This window comes from Fusarium redolens (genome assembly GCF_020744475.1).
Source record: "Fusarium redolens strain MPI-CAGE-AT-0023 chromosome Unknown BKA55scaffold_6, whole genome shotgun sequence".
NCBI classification, from domain to species: Eukaryota; Fungi; Ascomycota; class Sordariomycetes; order Hypocreales; family Nectriaceae; genus Fusarium; species Fusarium redolens.
This window is the reverse complement of record NW_025763669.1, coordinates 1,939,251-1,961,647: the sequence shown is the minus strand read 5'-3', so window position 1 is coordinate 1,961,647 and position 22,397 is coordinate 1,939,251. Positions and strand designations below refer to the sequence as shown.

Genomic DNA, 22,397 nt, shown 5'->3' with positions numbered 1-22,397 from the left:
GGTGACAGTATAGTCCCAAGTCCATTTTCAGACTGGTACCAGAATTGGGGGAGGGGGTAATATTTTCAACAAAAACGTTCTCTTCCATGAAGTGATGGACACGTCTACACTGTTTCCAAGTCTTTCCTTAACCTCGAAAGACCAAAGCAACAAAGTGAATCAACATGCTGAGGTTGAGTCAAGGAGAATCAAGGGGCGTGTCTTAGGCAGTGGGGTACCAGTCAGCTCCAAGGGTGGCACCCCCGCCATGATATTGGGGAGATGAGATACGATAACGATACGATGCGATTGCGATGAGATGAGCCGAGATGCGATGACATTCTTAGGAGTCAAAAAGCCCGGTCAAGTCTGCGGCATCAGGAACTTTCTGGATAGAAACTTAGGGGAGGGGGCTCGGTTCGGTTCCCTCCCCCTCTCATCAATCACTCTTTTCCATGTATGTATTGTATTCCCTTGTCCATATTGTACTCACTCTTGTTAACGCCAATCATCCGGAACTGATGTTGTCTGCTAGTCGTTCGCAGCTTGGTGACTTGTCAATTTTATCCCATGTCATCACTCCTCCGAAGGAAAGTTTCCTAGAGCCGATGCACAAGCTTTTCAGCATATCGTATGATCGATCACGCCAGCCTGGTCAACATGACTGGTCCTAAGTTTCCCTTGCGAGAGCCCGTAGAAGAAGCAAACAAGCCTCAGCCGGCTGAAAATAAGTGATTGGCCAAGTCTGGCTTCTTAGCCAGGGTTGGTAAGGCTGAGACGACGGATCGGTGCCGATACCAGAGGAAGAGAACCAAACTTCTCATGCCGCGGTACGGCTATCAACTAGGTCCGCCAGCTAACATGATGCCTTATTAGCTCGAGAGCATTCCTTTGGACTGACAAGATAAACAGTTCAAGAAGTTGAGAGTTCTGGTGCTGAATACTGTCCGAAGCCATTGACGCCAATACTCCACAATTCAAGAACCAGCAATAAGCCTCCATAAACACTCTCCATAGAATGAATACCTTTGGTGGCGCACGCTTAGAGCTCGGTTAGAAGCTGCTTCCCAGCGCCGTTGACTCGTAAAACCCAAAGCCCTAGGCCGGAACGCGGCGATTGCTTGGTAGATTATTCCTCATGGCCAATCTCTACACGGATGCAAATAACGTTCTGACCGCTAGCCTTGTCGTGAGCGATTACGATCCAACGAGGCTGACGAACCGTCAAAGCGGTCCGGAACTAGGATGAGTTGGGCAGTCCGTGCAAGTGCCCGATAATGGCTTTCCGCAAAATCAGGCCACTCTTCAATGCCAAGATTAGTCAATAGCACCACACATACAGTGGGATGCAATAAGTTTGAATACCTTTCGAAGTACTGATACCCCCTGTCTAGCCTATTTGGAGCTTAGCTTGCTTCTAATCTGAGGAAGAAGCTCGATCTAGCCAATCACGATGTTCTTATTTGCTGTGTAAAAGCTGATATGTACGTGGTAGCTGGCTAAAAGAGGCTAGCGGCAAAAAAAAAGATACACGCCCGGTATTCAAACTTATTGCATCCCACTGTATTGTGGAAACGTTGCTCAGCGTGGTGTGGCTTGAAGTCCGCATCTCACACCCTTCAGGCAATGATAGTACAGATACTGTACACTTGCATAAGCATTATTCGCTCTTCCCTTGAATGAGGGAGGGGTCCAGAACTGCCAGTCAAGTCAACGGTAGTCATGGAGGTGATTTGTCTGACTGATTTTGGCCAAGACTACATTGGCATTCATCTAAGGTTGATATCGAGTAATGGTAGCCAATAACTTGATAAGACCACAAGGACACTAGTTAGTGCAGAGCTGTACTCATCTGCATCATAACTCTCGGCGCTTGTCTTGCACAGGCGGTAAAGCGCAAACGATACAGACTTGTAGAACTGGTAGGTGATGCTATACCGGTAGTATTCGCTGGTTCCCTTTTTACCAGGACAGGAAGCTCGGTAGGTCCCAAGGGTCTTGCTGCATGTTTGGCATGCTGAGCTAATGGAGTTCTGGGATCGGCGTATCCATGCGTGGACCCAAGATCCCAGATTTTTCAGAAGTCTCTTGTGTCTCCCTGCAGCCCTGACGCAGTCCCTGTCCCGCTACGCATATATCGAACTTATGGAGCTGATGCATCAAGTCTGGAAGTGTCTTATTGTCGATGATTTCACAAGCTGGTGCCCCGGAGGCTCCAGAATACCACTGACGGTCCTCGGTTTTACCCTCACGAAAAAGGGGTGTACGGAAGCACTGAAAGCGGTGTGGTGTGCTCGCGGGACGGGCAGGATCTCACTAGCGCACGGCGCCCTGGGATCAGACGATCGTACTGTCGAATCCGCCCCACAGCAAGCCAGATCCCAGGGTTCCCGCCATTCCGACCTGGTATTGATGGTCAATAGACCCCTGTCCTTGTTTCTCCTGAGCTGCTCAATGGGAATCCATACTCCTGGGATGACTGCACGATATGTCGTGTCAGATGCTTCGCCGCTGGTCATCAGCCTAAACATATTGTGCGTTCTTCGTGATCGTGGTATCTCATATGGTGGTGGCATGCACAAATCCCTCTCAAGAGTGGCAAACAGCTCACAAACCCGTTTAGGATATCTGACTGCTCAGTATGATGACCAACTAGTGACCTTGACCGAGCGGGAATCTGGCGTTTGGAGGAGCCACAGGGAACTTCCAAACCCTCACCGATCGCTTCGGGCGCAACCCACCCCTGTCAACTCACAAAACACAGTAGGACTTGGCGTAGCATTGGAATCCGTCACCAGCACTGTGATGGATATCCTCATCTGCATCTCCGTGAGCGCCTCGGTAATGTTTCGAGGCCAAGGACTCAAGGCGTAGACCCAGGAATCAGGAATCGATCTGGGGGCCTCTTTGTGGAAGCACGGCCATGTCATTTTACCGTGATCCGATCGGCTGGCGTTGGCTGAATGCGCCTTGGGGATGGTGTTACTCCCCCAAAATCTCGCTCTGCTTGTGAGGACTAAACACCCAATCAACGATTACTGTCAGTCCGCCCAAGGGCTGCAAAGGTATTCGCGGTAGTCGCCATTGCGAGATGCTTGGTTTCGAGAATATAGCACCATGCTTCGTTGTCGGCAGTTGACAAGGCGTCGCATGTGAGGCTACCGTTTCCCGGCATCTTGGAGCTAGTTTTACATAGTACATACTGTAGTTGAACGGTGGAGGCCTCATGCTTGAGTTTGTGCCAAAACGCTTATTCAGAAGAGGGTGTGATTACGAGTTGAGTTTGACACGGCATCTCAGATTGAGCCTGGGGTTTGCAACGCATCATGCACGATGTGAAAGTACTGCCGAATGACTCGCCATATCACATTGCTGATGCTGCGCTTATCAGCATCTCAAGAAAGACTGTAAGAGAATGACAAGCATGTCCACAAATCGGCTCTCGAGAAGGGACTGGCGACGAGCTGAGCCTTGTCAATCAACGTTATTCGTTGCTTTTTTGAGTGCTGTGCATCATCGAGACCGTTGGAATCGAGAAGCTGCAGGGCACACTTAGGCACGTCGGGACGGGCGTGGTTGGCCAGAGAATATTGAGTGGTAGGGACGTGCCGTTAACCAACCACTGATTCCATCAGATCTCTTTGCGTTAATTATGTACGGCTGGTTGAGACCTTGCCAACGCCCGTCACATTCGTGCGGTTGGGGTCAATTGGTTTAAGTTGACTGCGCGAGATGTACCTCAGAATACCTGTTTGTGGTTAAACTCTCGGCGAATATTATACGATATCTGTGCCACGAGAGCACCCCAGGTTTAAGCTAGTCTTAAACCTGTCAGAGCGACTATGACATCCGACGGAAAGGCAAGGAGGGCTCACTGTCGACTGTGCCTGAGTGTGCTGTATTGCAATGAACACTAAATAGCATGAATCCTTAATGCATAAGATTTCTTAGGAAAAGATGTCCTGTTGCATTGTCGGCTTTGTTAGGGGAGCTGGGAGAGTAGGTATGTCGAGAGGAACGACTTTTACGAACCATCGCTGGACCCATGTACTGAGTCGATTTGCGAAGATCGAAAGGAGGCCAGTTCACAGCTAGGCCCCCCTGGGCAGAGAGCTGGAAGCCGGGGATTGAAACTTCCAGGCTCCTATGTAGAAAGCGGCGGCGGCGCTTGCATGAGATCCATCGGGGATGATTTACCAAAGTGACATTTTAGGTATCCATGCCGGCAACCACTCTGTCACTTCCGATGGCTCGCGCTGATCAACGTCGGTTGGGCTGGCGCAGGTTTGAGGCCAGCCGAAGTCGGATTGAACATCAACATTCAACAGTGGGCAGTGAGATGAGCGTAGCTAGCTGCCTTTGCCTCTAGTTCAAAGTCATATTTGAGTGCATTTGGCTATTCATATCAGAATTGCCCGATAAAATGTCTTTTTTCATTGCTGATGACGATTTGTATAAAGAGGCGTTTGCCCTTTGACTGTCTCACGTGGAGGCGAGGGACTAAATAAGAATATAGAACGTTGATTCTTGAACGAGATTCGACAAGTGGATTGTCATTGATGAGAACGAGAAGGGCGGGAAGGTTCAATCGAGGGCCAGTTACTGGCCAGTATTGTTACACTCACGCGTTCGTCTTGTCTCGTTGAACTGACAAACGCGACATAGAATTTCTTGCTTTGGGTCAGATGAAGTTAGCTTAACCAGTTGTCATAATGATTTGGCATGGCACTAACTGGTGAAGGACAAGGAAGCCCCAGCGGGAGATTGCCCCGTTTTTTCCGTAAATTCAACGGTGCCTGGCTGGGAAGGATCCACCAAAACACAATTACCAACAGTAAGAACCTGCTAACTGTAGAAACCCACGCACGGCAAGAATGACCCAAGTTGGACTTCGTTGTAGCATCGTCAGGTGAAGCATGAAGAAGTCGAAATTTCCATAATCAAAGTCTTTCGGATGAGGCCAACATTGTGACCAGAGTAGATTTCATAACAAACTTTGACCAACTGCCGACAAAGTTTGGTTCCTGGGTCTCTCGTATCTATGGCCTATGCAAACTTCAAAAACTCGGGAAAAGCAACGGTCAACCCTGAAAGGGATGCCTGTCAAACTGATGTGAATCAGGTATTGCATCAATACCAGGAGCTGATGCGTAGATCTATATTTCCACAGACAAGGGAACCCGAAGGAAGGAGAGGAATGTTATGGATGTGGATGATCTCCATCGCGTGTGCTCTTATTACGGCCAACAAGGCAAGTTGCCCGAGCTTCCAGTATCATAGTCTCTCCACAATCTGCTTCTTGAGCGCGAAATCTTGTACCAGTAGTCGAAGTTCTTTCTGAGATCATGAACTTTTGCATTGTTAACAAGCTTGGCATCTCCAAGCTGTCTCATTCGGCCCCGGACCCACACTGACACGGCGACGGCCATCGTCAAAGAACGCTTTGTCTCCAGTTCGTATAAAGCCTTCTCTATAGTGCAAGCGTTTCGCCTGCTCGGATAGAATGTTGCCAGTTGGTGGGGATTCGAGATGCAGTTCGCCCGTCGCCCTGCATTTGCAGTCCACCACGTGTGTTCCCAGTGGAGAGCCTATCCGCATTCAGTAACAGTAGCCTTTGGATGAATGAACCTTTGACCTGTTTGTAAGTTTGTAAGTTTGTTAGCCTCAAGTCAAGCACGTTTCTGAGGCCCCCGTCTACTGTTAAACTCCAGATCCACCTGCAAGGTGGTCATTGGATACCAGTCATCAGATAAGCCACCCGGAAAGCAACAAAAAAAAAACCCGAAGATGAGACTTCACAAGGCGAAGAGGGCGGTTCCCCAGTACAGTACAGTAAAGTCCAGTACCTAGGATACCCGAACAGGAAACGGGCAGTGAGCGATGCAACATCGTGGGAAACTTGCTCACTACCGGGCGGTCATACTCCAGTTAAACCATTCGATCTGGCGACTCTGTTTTCTTTTGGTGGTGCCAGCGCTGCGGGCAAAGCTGGAAAGGCGGGACAAAGTACCCGTACTGGTTGACACAACGTCACGGTTGAAGGATGAAGGATGCAGGATAACATCGGCCGATACGATACCTCGGGGTATGGCGGATCGAGGTACCTGGATCTTGCAGTGTGTCCCGTCTCAGGAAATCGACAATTTAATATTAGAGCGAGTTGAGACGGGCGCATCTGATCTAGTGTAGTGTGCGGAAACACACCCGCAATCCATAGATACCTACCTACCTACCTAAGTACCGAAGGTGTGAATCAAGATGGCATCACATAAAACGCCCCCCGCTACTCCCGCTGACCGGGACTATTGCCTGGGGGGACGTACTGTACACTTCAAGCCTCGAAAAGGTTGTTCTCGTCGTTACTGTACTTTTGAAGGGAATGAAACCCAAGGTTAGGTGGTGAATGCTTAGGGGTCACAAATATGTAAGAATCCATAAGTGTCTGATGAGCTGGCTGTGTAACAGCAAAGTTCAACTCTATCAGCCGCGCACCCCCATCCTCAAGAACCTCACCTATTGCCTAGTTATTATATGCAATGGCTGCAATAACAATGGCGGTTTCGTACAACTGCATGGTCGTGTGCAGGCAGCGAGCCAGTGGGCGTTATCGGGGAGGCTGGATGGCTACATTAGTGCTCAAGGATTAAGCTTGCCTTGGTCAACTACCGCGTAATAATTAGTCCCACAGAGCGATCGACATCAGACCACCTCGCAAGCCTTCGCTGCAGTAGATGATGTTCTAGGCTTCTAGTATCCCTAGCCTGCCACGGTGTGAGATCTAGCGGTACTGGCCCACAAAGCCCAATCCGATTTTCAATATCCAGCGTGTGGTGGCTTGTCCAAGGAAGGCTTAGTACCAACTCAAAGACACGCATTCGAGGCTGATGGTGGGCGAAGACTTGCTGCCAGTGGCTCGAAATGGTCTCTACCTCCAACCGTGCACGACGCCGCATCGTGGGGATCTCATGATCGCTTCCACATGAATGCTAGGCCTCCTAGGAGTTAGATATCCCTTCAGCACAGGGGGATAGCCGCAATGTTCCAGATCTAACCCCTGACGACATTGACTGCCACTCTGCATCACAGTCACACAGTCACGGTCACAGCACAGCATCTTCAGGCAGGCCAGGCCTAGCAAGCCTTTAGCCAATAACAATCAACTAACGGTTACTTGACCATTGGCTGACCACCTAGAATCGACCATCTCGGCACATTGAATCGACGATTTGTCTCTAGCGTTAGATCCCGGCCGTTGGAACTTTCTCTTCTGGCCTAACGCCACGAGCTCGAAGCGAAGGAGGGCTATGTAACTGCGTTGGGTTGGTGTGTTTTGCAGGTTCAATATTGCAAGTCTTTGGTGATAATAAACTTGCCGGAGATATCTGCCCGCAATGTTTTACCCGATATACATAAGTTTGAGATCCATCTGACCCACCATGATACGTAACAGGCGGGGGTATCCGCATTGCTGGAACAAAAAGGAAAATGTACTTGTGTTTTTGCCGATTTCCAAATGTGGGAGTCGGGCTCCTTTCTTTTTCTGAGCCGGGCGAATGCATGCATGGGTCTGAGCACCCTGCTCTGGTTCATGTCTGCTATTCCCGAACTTGATACCCCTGACTCGACACGCAGGTAGGGGCCATCAATTCGTTGCATGTTTCTTGCTCTAAAGAATTTGCTCCGTACCTTATGCCGAGGCAATCTGTGAAAGTCAGTTTGTGCATACTTGTGCCTTTTAAGTGCATGTTGGAAGGTCGAGTATCACATGAAGGGAAATCTCGGCTGTCTGAGATGTCGCTCAAGATCTCGGGACAGAACCAACAGTGATTTGGTCGTTCAACGAAAACAGGAACCCTTGGGCTACGGGCCGAAGAGGGAGACGACCGTTAATGACAGCTCTGTATACAGTAGAGAGGACAGCATGACGGAAACACAAGCCCGTGTCCCGTCGCCTCACTGGGCGGCACCCTACATCGAGAGTGTCTGAGCCTCCATGTGCACATTAATGCCCTTGTGATGATGATGGGCAAGGTATCGGCCGTTTTGGACAAGTGCAACATCATAATCAAGCCGAGTAATTCTCGTATTGGCCTGAGGTTAGATCAAACCCGTGCGGCTGGCATACAAGACACAACGAGTATCCGGATCCGATGTTCACCAAGGAGTCATCATGCTGGTCTTCTATCAAACATAGGGACAAATTGCTATCCCATTCGCTGTATTTAGGGCCTTTATACATTGAAGACAGGTGATACAGACACAGTAGGCGATCAAATAGGCCCACGAACAGGCAATGCTTGCACGTTGGCGGCTATAAAAGACACCACTGGATTGTAGGTGGAGCGAGGTCCTGGTGTCGCGGAAAATACATCATGACACGGGGAACAGGCCGGATCGGATTTTCGAATAGGGCAGGAAAAACGTATGACTCGGAACAATGATGGGCTGTGCCGCCAGATGATTTCGAGAAAGCTTCGGGATTTAGGGGTGGGTACGGGAAAAAAAGAGAAAAAGCAAGGAGGAGATTAAGATAAAAACTCATGATCCTGCAGCAAACCCAGCAATCTCGAGGCTTGCATCGTGCTCTTTTGATCTTGGTGGGTCGGTTTAATGTTGAATGAACTATTAAGCTAAGCCAGATTGGACAGATTAGGAGCCGACTGCCGTTCGAAGAATGGAAGCAATTGGGGCTTCCATCGGTACGGTAAATAAGTGGGCTGCTCCAGTATTCGGTAGGCCTTTCCAGCAGCCCTGGGCTGGGATTTGGGCGCCTCAGCTGTCTACACCGTTGGATTTTAGTGGTGGAGAGGAGGGCTAGAATGACTAGAAACATTCCATTTCCATTCATCCGTTGAACATACTGTACTAGGTACCTTACCTCACTGATTGACTTCGATTGCCCGTCGATTACCTGGACATGGCAGAGTTCTCCAGCGAGTACAGTAACATTAATAAGACATCCACGAGCAAGTTCGGTTAGAAACGCGGTTCCCCATTGCACAAGCACAGAACGTATGTATTGCATTGGCAGAATTCTCCGAGTCGTGCTAGTCCCATCACTGAGCAACGTAACGGCGTAGCACTGCAGTAGTTACCTGCAAGATATCTAACGCCATCATATGTAGCCAACAATAGTAGGAGATCCAGAGAGAGACAGTCTGCCAGAATGTCGGCTGGAAGTACTGAAAACTACTCAACGTCAAAAGTACCTGAAGTCAGGTTCCAGGCAGGCTCCTAGAATCTTCGAGATACCTCACCCTATACGAACACAGAGATATTCAACGGGCTTGCATGCATCTTATAGCCTATGAAAGCCACTGCCTTCCCGATCCCTGGACAAGATCGACTATGACGAGCCTGGGAGATGATGTTCTCTGACGTTCCGCAGCCACACATGCCACTCGGACATACACAAACAAGGTCGCACAACCCGGCGGTTTTTGGCCGGGGTTGTGGATGTTCGTGAGAACAGGTTAACCTCCTCGACAGCGAGAAAAAAAAAAATTCCACACTTTGGGGAAATGGCGCAGTGACGAATAGCCAGACAAGACCCAGTCTGTTGCTCGCTAAGCTCACGACAAGACAGACACAATCGACTATTCAGCGGCGCAGCCGATGCAGTCCCAAGCGATTGGAAACAGCATCGTGAATGATATCTCTCCAGGGAGATGTTCACCAGCTAACTAGCAGGGAGACCCATGTCATCTGCCATCCTAGTGGTGCATGGAGGTAAATTCGCGTGTCCCCAAGGAAAAGGACCCTGGCGGAGGAGATTAAGCAATTCATCGACGTCAAGAAAAGGCCAGTGCTTAAAACGTCCCTTCTAGACTTCTGGAGAACTACGGCAATGCCCATATTGTTCTAGGTTCTTCTGATATGCGACATTGGTCTTACCTTTACCACACTAATCGCACGAGCCCGTGCAGATCATGATTCCGTCAGGGTCTTTGTGATTGCAAGGTCACATCTGAGGGTCACAGCCAAGGTGATGGAGAAACAAGGCTCATCACCAGGCAAATGAAGCATCAAAACGAGCTTTGACATGCGTCGACGCCCAAAGCTTCACAGAACAGTAAGGACATGCGCGCCTTTCCTCTTTTGTATGCTTTTCTGGAAGGACAGTGGGAATGGGTCAGCGGAGATTACATGAGAATGCACGATGGACCGCCAGGATGATGCTGGGGGTGATAATGGATCGGGCAACCAGGATACGACGATATGATGTACAGTGATGCACAACACACTTATACCGTATAGCGCTAGTATCTCTTAAGCATGTCTTCCACAACAGTTGTTTGAGGGGCAAGTTGGTGAAGCCGTCTTCTGCTTGACCCGAGGTTTCATAATCTGAGGCAAGTGCCTTTCATTTGAAAGCTTGACGAATGCCATCTGATACCAGATCGTTCGGCAGCGGAAAAGAACTGAAGTAGGTATTACACGATAGACTTGTTTTGACTTGATATGGCATGACCTGGCATTTGTTGGCATTTATTGGCACTTGAAAGCATGGGACATGCTATTACTGAGGTTACATCCCATCTTTCGTCAAATTTGTCGACGAAAAGCCATCTACGATTAACCATCGGCTGAAACATGACTGGCTGTCGTTGCGCGATACGTATTGGATGGTTTAATGGAAACATCTTACACTACGTTAGTACTGATGAAGTGCAAGCAGGGCATCTACGTAGATTCATCTCATATTGGCTTATCAGGAGAGGGGAGTGGCGACATGCCCACCACACGTTCATCATGGCGGCGCACTAATCGAGGGCGTGTCTGATCTCGAGAGATTAGGTCCGCGGGCCATCTCTGCTCTGCTGGCACCACGAATGGGTAATGTAATGTGTATCCGCCAGAGCGGCGCCCAGTCGACAACTTCGCGTGGTGGCGGATGGACCATCCCTGCGGAGCCGCGGGGGCCATTCGGATTGGGGTTTTCCCACAAGGGACTACCTGCGAGGTACACGTGCTGTGCTCAGATCAAGGGCAGTCTCGTAGCTCGACAAAGTTTCTTCCATGTAAGGTCGACAGGCTCCATTTGAGACCTCCTGCTCCTTAGCCAGGTTGGCATAAGATGCTGGCGGCCTGGTCCTTGCCCACTGACGTACCTGGCTGCGGTACCGCCCATACAATGGGGCCCCCAATCTGAGTATGGGAAGCGGCCCATCTCGCTCATCTCATCGCTCATTGCCCAACATTCACCAGTTCGTCATTGCTCTAGGGACTTGGTGAAGCGGCTTGACACCAATACTTTTGATCTGTCCTCGTTGCCGAAATCACCATCACCATCGTTACTCATCCCATCGTTCCTGGATGCCCGAGGCGGTTTGCAGTATCACCCAGCTTGCCCGTCGGTCATCAGCGTCATCGACACCTTGAGCCTTGGGTTTTCTTGTTCCACCTCCCGTATGTCAATCTCGCGCATCTTCCATCTGAGCCGTCATATGTAATGTTTCTCGCTCTTTTGCCCCCTATTTTCCTCAATTTAGCGCTGCACTCCTAGCTCCCACGCCCTTAGCGCATTGCGGCAGGGGATGGGGGATAATGCAACTGTATAATACAGTTGGCAGGGGACCTGTGCTGAATCGAAATGTGATGTGTCGGTGGGAGACAAGTTTCCAGCTCAGTGAGGGAATGCTAATATTCAACAATGACACTGCAAACCACTCTAACATGGCTTCGCAACCGGGATCCTTCTTCCACGATGTGCCCATCTTCCTATCAGAGAAATAGCAGTGCCAGGACATGAATTCATACCAGTGACTCGCTCACTGACTTGCGCTCATATTGATGCATCACTACACGACACTGAAAAAAGATCCGAACAAAGATGGCTCGTGCTCTTGTGGGAGCTTCATAAAAAAAATCATGAGTACCCATTTGAGTGGCATTGAGTGGTGTGGTCCGGGGGTGTCTCTTTGTGTTGTTTGTGGACTACTAAAACCAGACCGCTGCTGACCCCAGGAGCAAGGCCCCCCGGAAGTCGTACCATTTTGCAGAACTTGAGATTGGAGATCTCCAAAGGCTAGACGCTACTGCACCGGGCTATCGTCATGCCCCAGCCATTGGTGCAAAACCTGACAAGGTCAGTATTCGAATCGACGGCAATGATGAAGAGTACACCAATGGCTCGCCTTTTTCCCGGCTCTCACCTTTGGCTTCAGAAGCCTCAGCGACAGCGGCGCAGTGATGGTTGGTGAATATCATGTCCTAAAGGATGCATACCGATGACGAACATGGCATATGAAGAGATGCGAGTTCCCCGAGATCTTGCTATAGATGAGATACCACAGCCAGCCCTAGGGCAACATGGCCTTCTCAACCTTTTCCCTTGTCTGCTTCATCGGTCACTGATCCTTGTTTGTTCTCACAAGCCCCACACATCCATGATCGATTCTCTTCGGATCCCTACCGTCCCCTCTCCCCACCCATACCATATCGTAAACCGTCATGCCATCGTGTCCCCTAGCCAGTGGAAGCGAACTTGAAATCCCTGTCGCGTGGGAGGTACCTCTACCCGCGACCGTTTCCCCCAGGCATCACAACCTAACGCCGCATCATGAACGCTTGTTGAGGCGCGCTTGCTGATCGACTTGTTTGTGACGCTCGATGTCTTGTTCGGGTCATGGTTCCAGGGATAACATTGCCATTCCAATGCTGATACGATATACCCAGATGGCTGCTCATAACGATAGTTATAGGCCAAGGAGGACATCGCTGATTTGGTGAGGAGCATTGCTGTATTTGATCGGGCGATCTGGATAAGGATCTCTGACAAATAACCGCGCCGCAGGTCCCTGGTACTGTACCGGTCGATCCATGCACTGAGGTAAACTGACAGACTCGAAAGCTCCCCCTGTTGGAGGTTGGTACACTATGTATTGTATTGGATGTTGCAGCAGAAATGGTTGTTGCGCTCCCCAATATACGCGTGCTTTGAAATATGGGTGCATCGATGCCCCAATTGATCTGTCTGTCTTCCCAGGGCAAGGCGTGAGCTGGCTCCCATGTTCATAGTTATGCTTGCTTGCTTGCTTGCTTCCGCGTGCAGGACTTGGATTAGGTTGTTGCTTGTTTCTCGCAGGCCACCTATTTTCGGTGATAAATAGATGACAATGGAGGTGCCGATCTCACATCTGATCCCCTCGTAGTGCACTGTTGGTGATTCCCAGGAGGTTGTACTGCTTGGGCTTGGGGCCTTCTAACTATACCTTGCGTTCCCTCGAGGCTGTACGCAGTCTTCTTTCCTTCCTTCCTCTTTCCTCCTCCGTTATTACCCTTTGTGTTTCAACATCTCCCTCCTCCCCAACCTTTTCCTACCTCCACATTCCCGCAGCAAGAAATAGATAACTGACTCTTCTCTTCTAAACCTCGATCTTCGATCCTCCCTCTCTCTACTTTCGACTATTATCCACATCGTTTTGTACTGTACCGTGCCTTTCTGTGTCCCCGCGCTGACTCAAGCGCCTGCAGACACCACCACCGTCCGCAGCAGCAGGATTTGTCCTTGCCCGCCATTCTAGTGGCTCAGCGCTGCCCGGCTCCGTGTCTGTGTACACTTTGTACCTTCTTTTGCGAGTCAACCCATCCCTGCCTAGTTGCTTGAACAGGAGACAGACTACAGAGTAGAGGGGAGACGGAAGAAAAACAGAGGCAAACCTACAATTCGAAATATCATCAAGACAAAAAACAACAACAAAACATTGAGAGATACGACCACGAACGCTACGGCATCTGCATCAACTGTGATCAAATCGCAAACTTCAGTACTGGATCTGATCAACTATTCTGACGCATTCCAATACCCGACTTCGATCTATCTCACGCCGCGCGCCAGCCGTTGTTCAACGTCGTGTCGAGCCATTAACTCCAAAGTCCCATCGATTGAGCATTTCCGCAGTTAAGTTGCGAGCTTCGACCTCGCCGTCAACGGGTGCAATCCAGTGCGTGGTTTCTTAACTCCACCCGTCCATTCTCTCTACTCATTCTGAGCGCTACGTTCCCAGACCCCGGCCATTGGATCAGTCTCACGGCAATCGACCTCCTGTTGAGTTTGCGCTACTCTGGATTCTCGCCTTGTCCCTGCGGAGGAGCATCATCAGCAGCAGCAGCAGCATCATCAATAGATCAAGCTCGTTCCCACTTCTGAGGAATCCTGAGTTTGGCGCAGCCAGCCTTTGAACGACCAAGCCAACTCCAGCAAGCCCCTGTCGGTCGGCCAGAACAAACCCAATCCGAACCTCTATGTAGACGGAACCCCCCTGCCACTGTCCCGCTCAGCGCCACCACGAGGGCCCTTGTCGCTTGTCCATCGCACGCCAGATCTACCCACCCCCCTGGGCCTAGCCCGGTACCTATTATTTGTTTCTCTCTTCGCCTCTTTTCATTTCGCCTCATCGGCCCCCTCCCCGTTTTGACACCCCATTGCCAACCCTCACCTGAGTCCATTGTCACATCTCTTACCCTGGCCCCGTGTCGACCCCATTCCTGGCTTCTTCAGTTCTTTTACTACTGGAACCTCATTCTTTACCACCCCCCTCCCCGTTTATTCCTACTGCTGTTTTCCTTCACCCATCACGTACACCCCCAGCCGGATCTAGCCAGGTCAGATGCATCTACGGCCTTAAAACTGTCCCAAATCATCGTTAGTAATTACCAGATCCGCTATGGAAGCGGCTGACTCTGGAGCCAGGCAAAGGTCTGTTTGAATCCTGACTTGAAAGTATTCATATTTCTGTCTGCCCCTCCCATATTAACACTTTTCTTGCCTTTACAGCCGTCATTCTGCAACCAATTCAGAACACCAAATACACCACCCACCTCAACCCGATCAACCATACACCGAACATCGACATCACCATTCCTACTCGCGGGATATTTTGTTGGACAGGTCGTCGTATCGAGAACCTTCCGCCATGGCAACGGCAACCCTGATCACACCGTCCGCCCATTACCAACCTCAACCGCCTTTCTCCAGTTATTCACAACCGAGCTCTGGTGCTGCCAGCATTGCCAACATGATCTCTGAACCTCGAAAGCCAGCCGACGACCAGGAGCCGTCAAATCGCCAGTCGCTGCCTTCAATCTCAGAGGTCATCCAAGGCACTAAACCTGGGCCTTATCCTGTCGCACATGCGCCTGGTCTGCAGTCTGGTTCAAGTTTGCCGTCGCCCTTTGCACCAGCTCCTCGATCATTTCCAGAGGCCGATAAGCGCTCATCTCCTCAGCCTCTCCACCCGACCTCATCCTTTCCTCGACAAGATGGACCCGCGTTTGCGGACTCACCTCGTCCTCATTTCAGCAACCGACCATCGCTCCCTCCTGTGTCTGACCGTCGCCAGAGTCCTTCAGCCAAAGCTGATCTGCCTCCACACCACCACCACCCTGAGCAGAAGCTTCCTGAACCTCACCACCCACTCAATGGTGCATACGCTCATCCCCCTCCGCCCCCTCCAGCTCCTGTCGCATACCAGCCTGGCCAGCTACCTCCAGGTCAAATGCCTCTGCCTGCGTACCCAATCTCTCCTAGACATGGAATGCCACCACATATTCCTGGATCTTACGATCCTAGAGCGCCTCCTCATATGGAGGACTCTGATTATGCTGCTCGAGCTAGATACGAAGCTACAGTTGACAGACACTATGAAAGCTGGAACTATCAGGACTCATTGAGTCGAGTAAGTCACATGCGTTGTATATTTCGCTAAGAACAGAAAACACTAACTTTCGACAGATTGGCACGTCATCTCGTACGATCTTTAACTTTGCCGAAGCTTATAGCAGAATCGCACAAGAGCAGCACGGAGCTCATCCTATCCCGGCTCGACTGCCTACCGAACGGGAAGTTAGCGATATGCTCAGCAATATCGAACTTGTCAAGAGATCACTGGAACAAGTGCGTGACTTGGTGCAAACTTCGATTCAGAACGAACGAGCCCGAGAAGGGTCCAAGATGAAGGGACCCTACGAGGAAGAACACGACGTAAACATGTACGGCGATGGAATGAAACCGGCTTATGGTATTACAGAAGTTAAAAAGCGCCGAGGTGTAAGTTTCTGGCTCTGCTTGTTTTTTTTATTAATGTTTTTTTATAATAAACACGAGACTGACAATAAACAGCGTGCTGCTCCTCCAGGACGATGCCACAGCTGCAATCGAATCGACACCCCTGAATGGCGACGTGGACCCGATGGAGCCCGGACTCTCTGCAACGCCTGTGGGTTGCATTATGCCAAACTGGAGAGAAAACGCCAGCTCGAGGCGAGATCGATTCGTCCTAAAGATGAGGCTCATCGACAATGAGGCCTCTGCCTGAGAATATTGCTATATTACGATGGGGCCTATGGGCACTTGAAAGCATTGTGGGGAGGTGCTCGGTCGTCTCATGGATGACTTCAACTCGCAACCCGCATGTCTACACATTCACACTCGCCTCACACATACACGCATACGCACACATCTTCACGTTTAATAATACCCGAACCACGGAACGACGACTTTGCGTCGTTCTCTGTATATACGTTTTTATAACTGGGATACCTTGGGCTTTGAGCAGGGTCCCGTAGCATACCAGGCGTTTGTCTCATTATGGACACCAAGCATGATTTGACTTGGTGTAACTCTTGGATTCATGGGCGGAGGGGAGACGTTTGACTTTCTAGACAAAAGAGATTTCTTGGACCACGCGATAGTGGAGAAATTACTGGGATGGGTGGAGGGCAGCGGAGAGCAATCATCGCAACATCAGCAACGGAGGTGTTTGTTGAACTTGCTCCTATGTAGGAGACTATATTGAGAGGAAGCTATTGGTTTTACGGCATATATCCAAGCTGAAAGAAACTTGGCATGAAGAGGAGTAAATTGAAGGTAACAAGGAGATGTTTCTAGGTCTATCGCTGAAAGTATCGCCAACAAGGCCGGGGACTCTAGCAACAAGCAAGATGCCAATGGCGGAGAAAGAGAAGAATTATAAAGTGATTATGCCAAACTTGACTGTGCGTGCACGCATCCCTGTGACCGCCTGGAAGTGTGAATGTGAGCTTGAGTATTATTTTATGCAGCCCAATAGAAGCAGCGTAAACAGAGATGGAATTTTTTGCCACTTGGGCATCGAGACTATCGAAAGATTGGCGAAGCTTAATTAGCCATTTCTGGAGATGAGGGGCGATCATTTGCCTTGGTGGGTTAGGAGTATATCATGATATCTCGGCCTTGCATAGATCTACGGTGTCTTGTTTTAGTGTTTTAGAAGAAGTGGGTGCATTGCATGTACAACAAACAGGTAGACAAACAAACAAACCAGGTTGTTAGTAGGAGCTGGATTGAGCATATGAAGCAAACTGTTCCTTTACCCCCTTTGACGATCATTCATTTCCCGTCAAGGACTACAAGCCGGGAATAGCGGATGCCAGCTCATCTGTACGGGATGTGACTTTTAAAACAGAAGCCAACCAGGCAATGCAGGCCAAGGCATTTGAAGCATGAGTGAGTGAGTGGTCCAACAGGCCGAGTTACACAGACAATAGGGGGTAGGACATGGGAGACGAGGACGGGACGGGAGGCTAATCAAGGCACGAGCGGGAGATCTGACGAACGGGTAGCTTGCTTGAACTCATCGGACACGGGAACGTGCGTGCATGTACATGTGCTTCGGAGTTGTTGGTGATGGTGTTGAAGATGTGAGTTTCTGGATAGGCTACGTAGTACAAGACAATATAATACAAGACAGGACAAGACAAGTTGAAGGTGTCGAGAGGGTAGTTGTCATTATAAAACATTATGAGATCTTCAGTCGTGTACCTGTGAGTGTTATTTATTCGTCTGATATAAATATAGTATTGGGTATTAACTATCTTAGGCTATCCATCAGGTACTTACATGGACCATGACAAACTCAAGCGCTGTATCAGTAATATCAGATACGTTATCATGTACAACAAAACATCAAAAGATCAGTCTGCGATTGTGAAGTCATCCCCAGACCAGACATACATAAACATGTCTTGATGCCTGAACTACCCAAACCCAAACAAACCCACCAGACGGACATGCAATGCAAGAGAGGATTGCACAAGACCTCGTATGCGCTGTTTCTTGTGGTGCTTGATCAGAAACATGGCTGCAAGCACGCGATCTGCACGTCTTTCCAAGATCTTCCCTGGTCCTCCCTATTTATGTGGTGGTTTTACTGTAGGACAGGAGCACAGGAAGGAATATATAACATACAGTCTCTGTGTGGGAGAGGGAACATAGAGGGAGAGAGGTAGGATGTGGATGAGAAACTCCCCCTTGCTCTCCTGTATCACAGTGACTGTGACAGACACGGTGACGGTGACACGGGCGAGAACAAGATAAAAGGGCTCACCTCCTGTGCCGCGTGTCTGCAAGTGCTTGGCTGGATTCTCTGCTGTCGCGTTACATGGCCATTACATGTACGGAGGCTATCATGTAAGTATCCATGTGGCTTTTCCATAGAGGATCTAGGAGTTGGTCTATAGATTATCGTCCTTCTGCGAGGCTCTGGCGGGTGGCATGCCAAACCATGTGTGTTGTGCATTACCGTGAGACCTACAGTAATACGCCTCTTTACTAAGCAAGTTGTCTAAACTGCAATCTACTGTACTGTACTGTACTGTACATATAATGGAGTGACTTGACGTTCAGCTAGACCTGTTATACACAGCACACTCTGGTGATTCGGGTATGGAAGGCCTCAGACATGACGCCACGGAAGAGGTAAAGATCCAAGACAAAGACAACGGACCGATAGACGCCGAAAGACCTCCACCACCACGTTCAAGATACTAGGACATACTTGGAAGGAGAACTGCGCGTGTTTGTTAGACTACTCTTGAGTTGGACTGTTGTTGAGTTGAGTTATTTATGTATTTATGAAAACAAACTCTACAAGATATCGCCTCAACCCTATTTCGTCGTCATTCTTGGCTCATGCTTGTCGTTCTACAACCACCGACATTCCAGAGAGACAAAGCCATGTTACAGGACGGGAATAGGGTCACCGCAGCCACGTGGAATTTCCACCCGAGGGGAGAGAAGCAAGGGTCCTTTTTGAGGTCTCCAGGTCTAGTTCTCGGTCTTGTCTTTGCCTCCCTCAGCCCAAACATATCCTTCACCCGGGGGTCTTTGGGATGAGATTGTGTATGGAGTCGGTACAGATATGTCACCAGCATGGTAAGCACGAGGAGTTGAATCATGGACTTCGAGTAGACATATGCAAGGGAGAAGAAGATACGCCCGCCTAGGTAATGGAGCTAGACGAGGAGTTGGGGGAGTTCAAGACAACAAAGTTGGCTAAGCTACTTAGGAATGTGACAAGCTAAACGGCCTCGTGGATTTTGCATCAAGGGCGTTTTCGTTTTTCGGTGACAGATATCGGTTATTAGTCAGTTAGTTGCCTGCTTGATGCGATGATGTGAGGGTTTGATCCCTTGCATTTTGACGTTGCATGGAGGTGGATTAAGGGTCTGATCTAGCAGTTGATGTAGTATGCTAAAAAGGAGAATGAAATAAACAAGGGAATCTCGTTTTGTTTTGTTTTGTTTCATTTCGGAGAATGAGCCTGATCTAACGTAGAGTCTCCATTGATGACTCTACAATATGTGAACAATTGGTATCAAAAAAACACAACTGCCGAGATATTCAACACGACGGCGTCACTTTATTTTTTATTTATTTACTTTTCATAACCCAGAAACCCGTTTCTTCAAGACAACAGTTGAGTTGAGTTGAGTTGAGTTCAGTTATGCATACGCACGCACACACACGGCCGAGTCTAGGCCGAAGCCGTCACAACGGTGAAAAGCCACCAACTGGGGACATGACTCTCCAGCTTTGAAGTACAGTAGGTAGGTACCTGATCGAGATGAACATTAGTAGAGTCTTTACCGTTGCTACTGCCAAGATCTGCAACTAACCAAATACCTCGCCAAAGCTATACGGCCTTCTAGATCGGGCAAAACCCCGTGGCTCACTCACTTGGACCTGGACCGACCGTTGACTTGACTCTTCCGCTATGGATGAAGTTAGTGGTACGACTGGTCAATTTTTTGATCCGGCCAAAACAAGACCTGTTTGGAGATCGAGCCTTCAATGTCTGAGAGCTACGCTACGCGACGACGCGACGCAACGCAGCGCCTAGTTTGGAATGGCGGCGTGCTTCGGCAATTTTAAGTGCAGAACCTAGCTTCAGCAGGGCGTGTAGACTTGATAGAGCTAATGGCTTACGAGGTAGGTCTTGGTTGTGAGACATGATAATCTATCGTCATTGGCTAGTATATCTCCTCGTCTACCTGAGAAGGATTCATATTGGTTATCGTTGCATTGAAAACATGTCATATCATAAGGGTAAGATTCAATGTCTCGTATACTGCTACTGCTGATCCATACGATATGCAAGTATAGCACCGATTCCTTGCATCTCGTTAGCTTCAATTCTGCCGCAACGTCACTAAATTCAGCCCCATGCGGAACAGATACCGTACAAGCCAATACAATATATTCCCTGCTGTAGATTCTGTTGGTCACCGTTTATACTAACATCTAGTTGCATCACTAGTTTCGAGACAGGGATGCGAGGAAAAGATCTGCATTTCTTTTTGTCTTTGCGAGGCATCCTAGTCTGGGTATCTAATCAATCACTTGTCTTTTGTCCTTTATCCCTAGTAAAGTCAGAAATGACTTGTGTAGAGGTTGTTGACTGCTAGGGTGAGAATGGACGAGTCAGTCGATACATGGTCAAGATGTCTATCATGGAAATTCATGCCAAACATACTTGCAAATGTGACCAACGAGCTATGCGTGTTTCTTCCTTTATTGTCATGCCGTCTTTCTTGGCCCGTCTTGCCTTGACTGATCAGGCCTGACACTGTCAGTTTGTCTGACCCTCCGGCCTCCGGATCCGGACCCGGCGCGGGATCTCAACTCAACCCGCCTCGGCCCCGATATCAGCTTCGTTCGGATCGGCATCGGGTTCGGATTCGGGTATCTCACTCTTCGGGTGTATCTTTATCTTTCGTCTCTCTTCTTTGTCTCCCTCTCTCTCTCTCTCTATTTGCTGTCTGCCCTAGTCTAGCGCTCACATGATCATATCGCCGTTCGAAAATCTCATTTCTCCGAGACACATTCGTTCCCTCTGCTTAGTAGATCTTTTCCCGCTGTGGCTACATCCCTTTTCAATATGCCGCATTCTCGCATGCCGCGTGCCTCTAGCTAGCTCACAGATCATCGTAGATAATACCCCCCACCTCACTAGACTATGGGCCAGAACGGAAACAGCAAAGATATCATAAGTTACAGAACCTTACGGCTTAGGAATAAACTCGTTGATAATGATAACTCAATTCTACCGTTCGCTCTCAGCTGTAGGGAAGCCTCACCGGTGTCTTGACTCTCCAAATGCGGCGACCGGTCAAGAAGCCTGTTTGATATCTCTCATGATATCTCCTCAAAACATCAAAGTCGTGACTACACGCCAAATGCCACGCCAAGCTACCCCAGTGTGGCTTTTGTTTGCCCAGAGAACAGGTTTCATGGATCTTTACGAGAATTCCAGACAAAAAGGGGTTCCCCTGCAAAAGAAAAGCCCCCTTGAACTGCCACAACTCAAAGACATGCGATTCTTGCAGCGGCAAAGCAAAAACAACCAACAACTAGAACCGTGTCTTTCTTTCTAGAATCGGCCGAGAGGCGCTATACTGCATCTTCACCTCCCCCTGGCACGGCACGGCACGGCTGAGAATTCCCTCGAGCCAGCCACGGCGGTGGGAGGTACCCAAGGTCAACGTTTTGCTCTCTCGCTTGCGGATACAGCTCGCTTACAAGGAGGCGTTTTGATGGCATCTCCATCTGGTCCATCCGTTAGTTGCTTGTTACCCACTTGCCTACTTAGCTCTGTCTCATGCTGTGAAAAAAGCTCCGAGAGAGACAACGAGATAATTCCCGTGATGCAAACTTGACAAGTCAACTGTGCTATGTAGACTAAGACGGAGTCATATGATCGTCAGGGCCATTGCGGAGAGTGGTATAGTCGAGCTTTTGGTTCTGAACTCTATTCAACACTGAGACTTCACTATTCTTGGTTCAAGTGAACAATCTCTTATAGGATGGACTTTGTTTAGATCATGTGAGGCGAGCCTCGGGTCTTGGGAACGCAAAATAGATATCACCCAAACGACCATAAAACTACCCAATGTTTATATATCTTTCCGGTGTGGCAGCGTCAGTTAGTTGCCCCTTAGTCGTCAGTAACAGCCGTGCCGTGTCTCAGCATAGCCTTTCAAGATATCAACTATATCCTGAAACCAGTGTTGATCCCTGCTCTTCTCTTTCTAGATACATCCAATATGCTCAAAAAAGCAACCACAAACTCCGACCCAAAGTGTATTGACGCTTCCCC

The 22,397-nt window shown here is 49.3% G+C and overlaps 4 protein-coding genes across 4 annotated transcripts; 3 read left to right on the top strand and 1 right to left on the bottom strand.

Annotated features, from left to right (window-relative positions):
* Nucleotides 1-2,004: 2,004 nt before the first annotated feature.
* On the top strand, nt 2,005-2,853 carry BKA55DRAFT_688728 (uncharacterized protein; the record flags this gene model as incomplete). The annotated part of the gene is made up of 1 exon (XM_046199261.1): nt 2,005-2,853. The coding sequence occupies one exon, from the start codon at nt 2,005-2,007 to the stop codon at nt 2,851-2,853; it is 849 nt and encodes a 282-aa protein (XP_046051292.1).
* A 2,865-nt stretch (nt 2,854-5,718) lies between these two features.
* BKA55DRAFT_328074 (uncharacterized protein) lies at nt 5,719-6,275 on the top strand. The gene has a single exon (XM_046185705.1). It carries the CDS (start codon nt 5,860-5,862, stop codon nt 6,166-6,168), a length of 309 nt encoding a protein of 102 aa, XP_046051291.1. The 5' UTR covers nt 5,719-5,859; the 3' UTR covers nt 6,169-6,275.
* A 1,853-nt stretch (nt 6,276-8,128) lies between these two features.
* BKA55DRAFT_328049 (uncharacterized protein) lies at nt 8,129-9,277 on the bottom strand. The gene has a single exon (XM_046185704.1). It carries the CDS (start codon nt 9,002-9,004, stop codon nt 8,291-8,293), a length of 714 nt encoding a protein of 237 aa, XP_046051290.1. The 5' UTR covers nt 9,005-9,277; the 3' UTR covers nt 8,129-8,290.
* A 5,387-nt stretch (nt 9,278-14,664) lies between these two features.
* BKA55DRAFT_327789 (uncharacterized protein) lies at nt 14,665-16,573 on the top strand. The gene is made up of 3 exons (XM_046185703.1): nt 14,665-15,659; nt 15,716-16,030; nt 16,103-16,573. The coding sequence occupies exons 1-3, from the start codon at nt 14,898-14,900 to the stop codon at nt 16,283-16,285; spliced, it is 1,260 nt and encodes a 419-aa protein (XP_046051289.1). The 5' UTR covers nt 14,665-14,897; the 3' UTR covers nt 16,286-16,573.
* The last annotated feature ends 5,824 nt before the right edge of the window (nt 16,574-22,397 follow it).